Consider the following 10,742-nt stretch of genomic DNA (forward strand, 5'->3'; position numbering starts at 1 on the left):
GCAGCGCTGCCGCGGCCCCGGCCGGCCCCGCCCGCACACGGCCGCGCCCCCACACCCGGCCCGGCCTCGCCCGCAGCGCGGCCCCGCCGGCCCCGCCCGCACACGGCCGCGCCCCCACACCCGGCCCGGCCTCGCCCGCAGCGCTGCCGCGGCCCCGGCCGGCCCCGCCCGCACACGGCCGCGCCCCCACACCCGGCCCGGCCTCGCCCGCAGCGCTGCCGCGGCCCCGCCGGTGCCGCCCCCGCCGGTGCCGCCCCCTCGGCCCGCTCTGGCCGCGCCCCCTCGGCCGCTCCCGGCGCCGCCGCCCCGCCCCGCGGCGCCATGTCGGGTGAGGGCAGCCGCAGGGTCACACGTGCCCCGCCCGGCCGCGGCCGCCTTTAAAGTGCGGCGGGCGGGCGGCGCGGGCAGCGGCCGCAGGTGAGCGGAGCGGGGCGGGGACGGGGATGCTGTGGCTGCCCCGGCGCCGGGGATCGCTGCCGGCGCGTCTGTGTGCCGGCTGCTCCGGGCCTGGCGGGGTTAGCTGAGGTGAAGGCGCGATCGAGCTGCAGTGACCTGCCTGGCTCCGACCCGCTCGCCGGCACTAGGGACCGCAGGTGCTGCTCCTCGCCTTCTTCCGGGGCTGCCAGGCTGTCTCCGGCCCGTCGCGTGGCCGAGCCGCTGCCCCATCAGCTGTTCCGGCGGTGGATGCAGCCACGGGCCCCGGGCGCCCTGTGTGCACCCTGTGAGAAGCGTGCATCTGCTGCAGCCGAGTGTAGCGAGGGTAAAACTGAGCTTAGGGGAATGCAGACTCCACGCTCTGTGTGTCGGTGTCAGCTCAGGGCTGGGAGGAGTTTGAATACCACCAGCATCATAAAAACACAGCAGGTACATCCATGGTGAGCCATCAGAAAGGTGCTGAGCCACGGATCTTTGAGCTCTGCAATGTGACAAAGACAGGAGCAGGAGTGTTGACAGGCGTTATAAATCGTCTTACTTTGCTGCTGTTCTTGTTGTTTAGGCTTATCTTTTTTCTCTTTGCAATAATAATAGAAGCATCTGCCAACAAATCTGTGATGCATATCATGGTAAGGAAATTGTTCCAAATGCTGCCTGTAGACAAAAATCTAAGTTTGCCTTTTTCATGTCTTCATGATTTGATATTGCTCGTAAGGTAAGGCCCTTTCCTCAACAGCCAGTCTCATTTTATAGAGATTGTCTTTATACATGAACCCTTTTTCCATGTGATGGGTGTTAAAATCTCAAATCAGAAAACAAAGCTCCTTTGATTTGCCTACAGGGCTGTGCCGTGCTTGCTAGGAATGCGGTATTGGGAGTTGACAGCACGTGATTGTGAGCCGCTAGCTTGATCACCAACGTGTGCTTGGGGATTAATTCTCCCAGATTAGTACATGTGGATGTCAGGCAGATTCCTCTGAGTTTAGTCAGGGCTGTGACTGTGCACCCACTTGGGTTTGCTTCACTTGTCAGTAGGCCTGTGCTGCTGAATTTTACTGCAGCTGCTGTGTTGGTATACAACAGGTCTAAGGCTCCCAATTCCTCTTGGAACAGAAGGCCTGCGGTTTTTTCTCACATCTCCTGCCAGCTGGAAAGGTTCCTCAGGTGGTAAAAGTAGACTTTCTCTCAAAGGGTTTTGCTTGATTGGCAACTCAAGTGTAAACAATAGAAGATGAGTTCAAAGTCTTCTTGGCTGAACTAAACCCACAGACCTTATGATAAGGACTGAGAGTGTGGTGGTTCACGCAACTGCTTCCTCCAAAACAGGCTCCAAAGTTATGTAATGCTTGGACAACATGCTGCTTCCCAGTGACAATTTTAAGTTTTGGCAGGTACTGAAGCAACACAGATCTAAATTTAGTGGTAGCTCTTCCATAACTGTCTGTATTCAGTACCTCATTTTAAAAGCACAGGATGTGACATTTTGCAGAGCTAAGTGGAGTTGGGCATCCTAAGCCTGCTTGTACCCCTGACCTGCAGTGCTGTTTTGCTCTCTGAACGCCAAGGAAACACAGCTGATCTTGTTGCAAGACAGTGAGATGAGGATGGTCTCTGGTGGCCTTGTTTCCAAACAGCCACAATTGTTGAAAAAGGGAACAGTGTGCCTGGTAAAGAGTTGAGTGTCTGGAATGGGACTGGCTTAGGGGACAATTGTCTGTGGAAATGGTGTGTCTTGTGGACAAGGCTAATGGTTGGAAATGCAGGTGTGAAGCCAGCAAAGAAAAAAAAGGACAGTTTGTGGGGATGGCCTGGTCAGAGGGGATTCTGTACTTTGTTTCTGACAAAGCAATAGTTTGTGCATTCTTGAGTATCTGCCCCACTAGCACTGACTTTCCTGCCTACACTGTAAAGCAGTGCTGCCTTTTGGGAACAAACAGGGTGGAAACTCTGAGGATGGATACAGTCCAAGAAGCAGCTGCAGTAGACAAAAAAATATCTGCTGGCATGCCCAGCCCAAGGCCACAGTCACTATCAGCACTATCTAAACATATGCTTTTTCTTGTGTTTTCACCAGATTTCCCACTACAGCTTACAGTGAAAGCTGGCAAAAGGGACTGATGGCGATGAATGTTGGGTCTTGACATAGGTTTCTTTAATCATCTGCTGCTTACCCCAGCAGTACCTGCTCGGTGCAGAGACCCATGTAGCGATCATACTCTTTCTGCTCCCCTCTCCAGAGCTCTCACCATGGTTAATGAGACCCAGCATACCTGCAGTGCCAGCTCCAGCTCCAGGTCTGATGGCGGCAGCAGCAGCGGAAGCGAGAGCTCCAAGGACAACTCGCGCTGCTCCACCCCCGTCCTCGACGCTGACCGCCACGAGCGGCTGCGGGAGAAGATGCGCCGCCGGCAGGATGCTGGAGACAAGTGGTTCTCCCTGGAGTTCTTCCCTCCACGCACAGCCAATGCTGCTGTCAATCTCATCTCCAGGTGGGCGCTGCAGGGTTGGAAAGGGGAGAGGGGAAGTATCTGTGGTGGAGGGCAGGGAAATAGCTAACGAGGCAGGCTCTGCCCCATGCTGTCTCCCCTTCCAGGTCACGAAGCAGGTAATGGGGCTGTGCTTTCCTGCTGAGGAGGGTAATGGACACCAAGTAACTTGTCTTCCTTGGAGGCCCTGAAGAGTTAAGTGTCACGGTGGGATTACTGAGTGGCCAAGTTGTTTCCCCGCTCCCATGCCCTGGGAGGATGGAGTAACCTCAATGTCATGTTCTGAGTCTGAAGCACAATGCTGGGGCAGAAAAGTACCTAGTAAAAGCAGAAAATATTCCTTGGTGGACAGTGTGGCAAAATCTCTGAAACAGATTCCTATTTCCTTTCAATATTCATCCAGGCACTATGGTTTGTGCCTCAGTACTACAGTTTTAGCCTCTGACATAGGTATCCACATCTAAGTGCTAAATGAAAGCTGATAGGTCACAGCAGAGCTAGGAGTTATTCTGGAGCCCCAGGAGCCACCATGGACGGTATTTCATAATTCTTTTTATGATTGCTATAAGCCAATGCCATATGTTGAACAGAAGGGCCTGTTCTACCTTGGAGCAGGAGAGAGACAAGTTAGGGAAGACCTGTGGCCTCTACAGTTCAAGCTGGCAGCAGAGGGCTGCAGCATAGTCTCCTATCTCAGAAGGAATGGGATTTGCACTGCTGTCTGTCACCTGTATCAGTCTATTGAGCATGCAGGGAGAAAGTCTGTTGTACAGACAACACCTCCATTGCCTCTTTTATGTGAAATCGTAAGCTCTTCCCCATACAGCCTTCAAGGATGGCTTTCCTTATTTACATCAGCCACCTACTAAACTCTAAACAAGACTTCTGTAGTCTGTCCTGTTGCTGTCATCCAAGCTCTCTCTGCCTGCTGCTGGCATTCTAGCAGTGAGCAAGCTACTTGAGGTACAGGGAGGGGATTTGGCTATCTGGTACAGGCTAACACAACTTTAAATCCCACAGGTTTGACCGCATGGGAGCAGGTGGTCCCCTCTTCATTGATGTGACATGGCACCCTGCAGGGGACCCAGGATCTGACAAGGAAACCTCTTCCATGATTATTGCTAACACTGCAGTGAACTACTGTGGCCTGGAGACCATCCTGCACATGACATGCTGCCACCAGACCAAGGATGACATCACAGGGCATCTGCAGAAGGCCAAGCGGCTTGGGTTGAAGAACATCATGGCACTGCGTGGAGGTGAATCCTTCTGTCCTGTGATGTGTAGTGCAGAGGCTGTGTTGCTGTTGTGTTTGTTTCCAGAGTAAAACCAGAGAAGATTTAGGGGCTCCTTCTGCAGGAATTAAATGCTGAGACTGTGTTTCACCTGAGCCCTATGTTAGCAGTCCCTTCAGCTCCAGGGCAGACAAAACCAGTCCATAGGTAAATCTGCAGATTTGGGAGTTCATCTGCCTTCCTTTCGATACCAGGGTTTTACAGAACTAGCAGATCTGAATTCAGCAAACAGTTGGAGAGAGAGCTGTGGATTTGTTCTCTTTTCAGATCCTGTTGGTGAGGAATGGGAGGAAGAAGAAGATGGTTTCAACTATGCTGTTGATCTGGTTAAGCATATTCGCAATGAATTTGATGATTACTTCGACATCTGTGTGGCAGGTAAATGCCTTCTATTGCAGGGTGGCTGAGACAGGGAAATCCTGGACCTGGGCTGTGACTGTACAATCAGACTGGATACTTCCTAATTTCTGCATGTTGTCCTGACAACATCTTTCATTTTTTTCCCCCTTCTCCCCAAAGGCTACCCCACGGGTCATCCTGAAGCAGAGAGCTATGAGGCAGACCTGAGGCACCTGAAGGAGAAAGTATTTGCTGGGGCAGACTTCATCATTAGCCAGCTTTTCTTCCGATCAGAAACATTTCTCAAGTTCATGAAGGATTGTCAAGCCATTGGCATTACCTGCCCCATTATTCCTGGCATCTTCCCTATACAGGTGAAATCCAGCAATTTGGATTTAGGGAGGGAATAAGGATCTAGGATGTTAGGTATCTGTGGGTGAGGGCCTGAGAGAGGTCTGTAAATATCCTCCACAAAATTTCAGGGAAGAGAGACTGCTGAATGTAGTAAGTCTGTTGGTGGTTTGCCAGATTAAGTTCTTAGGCAGCTAATAACAAGCTGAAAAGGTTTCTTGTGCCCATATGGCAAAAAGGGATATAAAGGACAACGACCTGCAAGTCCTGAGATCACTATCAGTATGCTGTGCTCAGGCAAGGACGTGGGGAGAAATCACCTAAAGTGGCATGACCTGGACTGTGTTGCCATCCTAGAGATGAGGCCTGGGAGTTGATTCCAGGAGCCCCAGTTCTAAATCTCCTGCCACAAAAATCGAGATAAAGTACCCGTGTTACTGGGATGGCAAAAAAGGGTCTTGGAAAAATTGTAATCTGCATCCTCATCCAGGGTTACCACTCCCTGCGCCAGCTGGTGAAGCTCTCTAAGCTGGAAGTGCCTCAGGAAATCAAAGATGTGATTGAACCCATCAAGGACAACGATGCAGCTATCCGGAACTATGGGGTGGAGCTGGCAGTGTCCATGTGCCGGGAGCTTCTGGACAGTGGAATGGTGCACGGGCTCCACTTCTACACCCTCAATCGGGAGGTGGCTACCACTGAAGTCCTGAAGCGCCTGGGCCTATGGAATGAGGACCCAAGGTGAGCAGAATGTGTTGGCTTCTGTTACTTTCATTTTTCTGTCCATCCATCCCATCCACTGAAAGTACAAATAATGGATGGGTCAATACCTCTACTCTCCTTTTTTCCTTTTTTTTTTTTCTTTTATCACCTTTTGCATTTAGTAGTTCACCTTCCCCAGATCTCCAACAAAAGCTGGTTCACAGATCTCCAACAAAAGCTGGGAGGAATAGAGGAGACAGCCAAAGGAGGAATTTGTTTTAGTCAAGTAGCTTTAAAGTAGGCATTGTGGGACTTAAACTCAGAGCTTAGAGCTGCCACTTGGAAGAAGCATGTTTTTGATGCTCATCACAGCCCCTTACTGGTTAGGGCTATGCTCCCACTGTGGATTTCTAGGGTTTTCTGCAGCTGAGAAAGGGAATGTGGATTTCTCTCTGAGTCCACAGGCTTCAACACAGACAGGAAGAAGCAAAGGAAAATTGACAGCTGTTTTTTTATTTTTCTGTGAAGTAGCTTCCCATAGTGCTTTGCCCTTACCTTTTCCAATTTTAGGTGTCTGTCCTGTACCTTAACATTAAATAGACCCTACTGAGGGTGAGGGAACTGAGTAGGAAATATATTCCATAAAGGAAGAAGAGTTCCCTGTCATACTTCTTGACAACCAGAACTCTTCTCAGCCCCTGTTATTTCTCCCCAGGGGCAAATTGCACCATGGGAGAGGCTTCCAGCCTTTAATGGAAAGTCAGCAGAGGAACTGTGTTAACATCTGCTCATCCCCTGCAGGCGGCCTCTGCCTTGGGCAGTCAGCGCTCACCCCAAGAGAAGAGTTGAAGATGTCCGGCCAATCTTCTGGGCCTCCAGGCCAAAGAGTTACATCTATCGAACCCAAGAATGGGATGACTTCCCCAATGGCCGCTGGTAAGCTGTCATGTGCAGTAAGGCAGAGCTGTGGTAGGAAAGCCTCATGTCCTGGGCACACGTGAGGTAGCTTTGTGACAAAGTGGTCCCCCGTTGCTTGGATTTGGGTGAGGTGAATAGCACCAAGATGTTGAAACTTTTGGTGTCGAGGTGGGTTTTGTTGTATACTTCTCTTGCTGGTTGGCTGTCTTCCTGCATCACCAAATCAGCTCATTTTCCTCAGTGACTTCAAGTCTGTGTCTTCTCCCCTTACAGGGGTAATTCTTCCTCTCCAGCTTTTGGGGAACTGAAGGACTATTACCTCTTCTATCTGAAGAGCAAGTCTCCCCGTGAGGAGCTTCTGAAGATGTGGGGAGAAGAACTGACTGGTGAGGAAAGTGTCTTTGAGGTGTTCACATGTTACATCACTGGAGAACCCAACAGGAATGGGTACAAGGTGAGAGGCCAGGAAAGGATGGTCAGTGTGGCACAAACAATAGCGCACGTTTCCTCTTGTTCCTGGTACCACATTGTTTTTCTGAAGAAGAATTGGCAGTTCTCTGTCCAAAAGGATTTCCTGGCACACTGGTTGAAGGAGGTCCAGCAGCCAGAGTTAAGGCTCAGCATAAAAGGAAAGGTGCTACAGTATGATAGGACCAGTACTGACTGATTTCAGCAGTCATTCTTGCAGTTGAGCATAACCCTTGAACCAAACCTGGAAATTCTCTCCTGAAGCAGGTGTGTTTGAGGCTATTAAGGCACTGCTGAGTTGCTTCAACACCCAGATGGTAATCAAAGAGTTGTTACATCCATTGTGAGCCATCATTTCTCCTCATGGTAGGTCACTTGTATGCCTTGGAATGACGACCCTCTTGCTACTGAAACCAACCTTCTGAAGGACCAACTGGAGAAAGTCAACAGACGAGGAATCCTGACCATCAACTCCCAGCCAAACATCAATGGCAAGCCATCCACAGACCCCATTGTAGGCTGGGGGCCCAGTGGAGGTTATGTTTTCCAAAAGGTACTGTAGTACTCTGGGCTAGGCAGCGAAGAGTTTGACCTAGTTTGGCCTCTCTTAGGCTGGGAGGTTGCAGGCTTACCTCCACATAATCTTTCTGCACACACCTATCTTACTGCACACTTGGTGAGATAAGGCAAAGCTCCTTTGGTATCTTAGGAGCCACAATACCACCTCTATGGCTGACTTCACAGCTATTTTCCCCCTCCTCAAAATACCTATTGAACATCTGTAGAGTTTCATGGTTTTATTCTGAGCAAGTAATTGTTGGCAATTTATTTCTAGAGCAGGACTGTGACAATTTATATATACATGTGCCTGCCCACTGCATCTGATTCAGTGATGTAAAAAGCACCCAGATTTTTCACAAAATTTTCACAAAAAAAGAGGTAAATTCCCATTTACCTCTATCTGGTGGTTTCTCTATTACCCAGCATCTCATGGTGATAAAAAGATATTTTAAAATTTCCTCTGTATGTCGGAGATCTCCACAGTTGCCCCCAGCCCATGCACTGTGCTGTACTGTTTAGACAAGTGTCACGTTCCTGCCCTGGCGTGCAAACAGTCATGCCTGCCATGCCTGTCTCCCCCTGTCAGGCATTTCAGGCCCTAGAGCCTTGTCTAATGGCTGTGATTGGAACATCCCATCAAGGTAAATGCCAGGCAAGTAGCTCATACTGGAAGACAAAGCTTCCTTGTTCAAAAGGGATCCAAACCAGTAAAGCCAGAGACCAGCAGATGGCAAATGCATTTATGTTTTCAAAGGAAGAAATTCCCCTGAGGTGAGGGAAATCCATCATCTCATGCAATTACCAGGAAATGAGGGAGGGGAAGCAGTTGTTGGGAGCAGCCAAGCACAGAATTTGGTTGTATAAGCACACGGGGAGAATTGTGAACAGAAGATGAGGACAGGGAGTGGTGCTTGGGAGAGCCCAGCTGAGACCCCAGAGTTCTGCTCTCACCAGGCTGGCCTGCCTTGGCAAGACACTGCTGTAAAATAAAGTTTAAGCTCGGGCTTTTTCCAAGCATTCTGACATAACTGCTTCCTTATGCAGCAGTTGTGGTAACTCTGGAGTTTGGTCCTGCTTGTCTACTTATGTGGATGTAAAACAGGAAGCATGTAGCTTCCTGGGCTGTTCCCTCTGCTCTCCCCAATTATTTTTTCACTTAGCTCACTTACTTTGCTCAAACCTCTGTAGTTTGTGTTTCTGGGAATGAACCTACAAGGCAGACTAGACTCTACAAATGTTGTTGTTTACCTGTATTTGTCCAGTTCTGTTGTGATTTAAGGCTCTGATTCTCTTCCCCCTTCTCCATCCCTCCCTGCAGGCATACCTGGAGTTCTTCACCTCCAGTGAAATTGTCACGGCATTGCTCAAAGTGCTGAAGAAGTATGAGCTGAGAGTGAACTACCATATTGTTAATGTCAAGGTAAGGCCGTTATTCACAGGACACTTTACTTTCACCACCTTGGGAGAGAGACAAATACCAAATATTCAGACATGAGGGCTGATGAAGGGAAGTAAAGGAAAGGGATGAAGGGAAAGTAAAGCACATCACCTGTGGTGTGCAGCAGCTTTCTGGTCCCTAAACAAGGAGAGGGTAAATACACTTTTTCCAGCTAACTCAGTCCCTCCTCCAGCAGTTGCTTCAGAAAGGTTTTCCTTCCTTTGGCAGGGCCAGAATATCACCAATGCTCCAGATCTGCAACCCAATGCTGTCACCTGGGGTATCTTCCCAGGAAGGGAGATCATCCAGCCCACTGTGGTGGATCCTGTAAGCTTCCTCTACTGGAAGGTGAGTCCTACCTTCTGTTGAAAATGTTGCTGTGATGCCCTGGAAGTTCAGAGTGTTTGGTTTAGTTTTAGTCTCTGACACTCCTCACAGTTGGGGGCTGTTTATACTGACTTGCAGAGGTACAGGTCTTGCTCCTCCTGCTTCCTCAGCTCCAACAAGAGCTGTTGCCAGACACAAAGCACCCAGTAACGGGACTGAGAGCTGCTACTGTCACTGTACCAGGCCTTGGAGTGCTGGAGAGTGGCTCTTCCTCCCCTCTTACACACACAGGGGCAGCATTGAGCCATCCACTGTACTGCAAATGTGTCTCCTTTCAGCTCTGAGCACTTTACTCTGACTGGAAAGCATAAGGCTCCTTGCTCAACTCTTGCCGTTTTTACTGTGAAGAAACCAGCCACAGTCTGGCCAGCGATGTGTAACACTGGCTATCCTAACTTAAGTAACATGAGGATGTTTCACAACGGGCAATTTTTTTGTTCCCGTGGCAGGACGAGGCCTTTGCGCTGTGGATCGAGCAATGGGCCAAGCTCTATGAAGAGGAGTCGCCCTCTCGCATGATCATCCAGTACATCCATGACAACTATTACTTGGTCAACCTGGTGGACAATGACTTCCCACTAGAAAACTGCCTCTGGCAGGTTGTGGAGGATACTTTTGAGCTGTTGAACTCTCCAACTCAGCAGTGAAAATTCATCTTCTCATCTCCTACTTCCTCCTCCCATCCACTGACTTCGGGGAAAGCAGCAGCTGCTGTGTTGACAATGAACACACTCCTAAACCATGACCGGGGCGGTGCTCTGATCACAAAGTGACCCACACTTTGTGCTCTTGTGTCCCCAGCACAAAGGCTCCCTGAGCCATTCTCACTGAACATCAGCCAGAACTACCTGAACCTCTCAGCTGAGGCTCTAGACTAAGCCCAAAGGCCATGGTCTGCAGCATGAAGAGCTGCTAATCATGGTTATGCTAATTACAGTAACAGAAAACGGATTCTGGTGACTTTCCCCTCTGGTAACTTTCCTGTGCCAAAAATGCTGGCAAGGGAACAGAAACACTCCTGTCAGCTGTACCTGTGCAAGGGGATTATATCAGCAGTTACCAAGCTGGAAAAGAAGGTCAAATTGCTTTTATATTGCACTCTTAAAATGTATTTCTTCACAGTTCATCATCAAGCACTTTTGTACTCACTCCAGAAGAAGGTTCAAGTTTCATTCCTAACTCTTTCCCTTGTATTATATTTCCTGTTATGGGAATTTCCATTCTGGATAACAGTATTTCCTAGATTACATACAATAAAATTCATGCATAGAAGTGTCTATTTTACTAGGTCATGCTCTAGCAGAGACTTGTGTTGTTTGCTAATTCATCACCTGGCACGAGGGAAAACTTTTAAGAAAATCA

The 10,742-nt window shown here is 49.5% G+C and overlaps 1 protein-coding gene across 3 annotated transcripts; it reads left to right on the forward strand.

Annotated features, from left to right (window-relative positions):
* The first annotated feature begins 321 nt into the window (after positions 1-321).
* On the forward strand, positions 322-10,652 carry MTHFR (methylenetetrahydrofolate reductase). Of its 3 annotated transcripts, none has more exons than XM_021547226.4 (12): positions 322-2,924; positions 3,029-3,115; positions 3,942-4,180; positions 4,484-4,594; positions 4,736-4,929; positions 5,397-5,647; positions 6,410-6,544; positions 6,800-6,980; positions 7,365-7,547; positions 8,874-8,975; positions 9,222-9,341; positions 9,830-10,652. In XM_021547226.4, the coding sequence occupies exons 3-12, from the start codon at positions 3,952-3,954 to the stop codon at positions 10,025-10,027; spliced, it is 1,704 nt and encodes a 567-aa protein (XP_021402901.3). In that variant the 5' UTR covers positions 322-2,924; positions 3,029-3,115; positions 3,942-3,951; the 3' UTR covers positions 10,028-10,652. The 3 variants fall into 3 exon arrangements, with proteins under 3 accessions (XP_021402901.3, XP_021402900.3, XP_021402898.3); XM_021547225.4 differs by lacking the exon at positions 3,029-3,115 and having other exon boundaries at positions 322-417; positions 2,673-2,924; XM_021547223.4 differs by lacking the exon at positions 3,029-3,115.
* Positions 10,653-10,742: the final 90 nt, after the last annotated feature.

This window comes from Lonchura striata, chromosome 21, assembly GCF_050655825.1.
Source record: "Lonchura striata isolate lonStrDom1 chromosome 21, ASM5065582v1, whole genome shotgun sequence".
NCBI lineage: Eukaryota > Metazoa > Chordata > Aves > Passeriformes > Estrildidae > Lonchura > Lonchura striata.

Excerpts from the sequence above, each read along its gene's own strand:
- MTHFR (XM_021547223.4), top strand. The coding sequence starts at position 2,563 with ATGTTGGGTCTTGACATAGGTTTCTTTAATCATCTGCTGCTTACCCCA. Across the intron at positions 4,181-4,483 it reads CATCATGGCACTGCGTGGAG|ATCCTGTTGGTGAGGAATGG; the intron begins GTGAATCCTTCT and ends TTCTCTTTTCAG. Across the intron at positions 8,976-9,221 it reads ACCATATTGTTAATGTCAAG|GGCCAGAATATCACCAATGC; the intron begins GTAAGGCCGTTA and ends TTCCTTTGGCAG.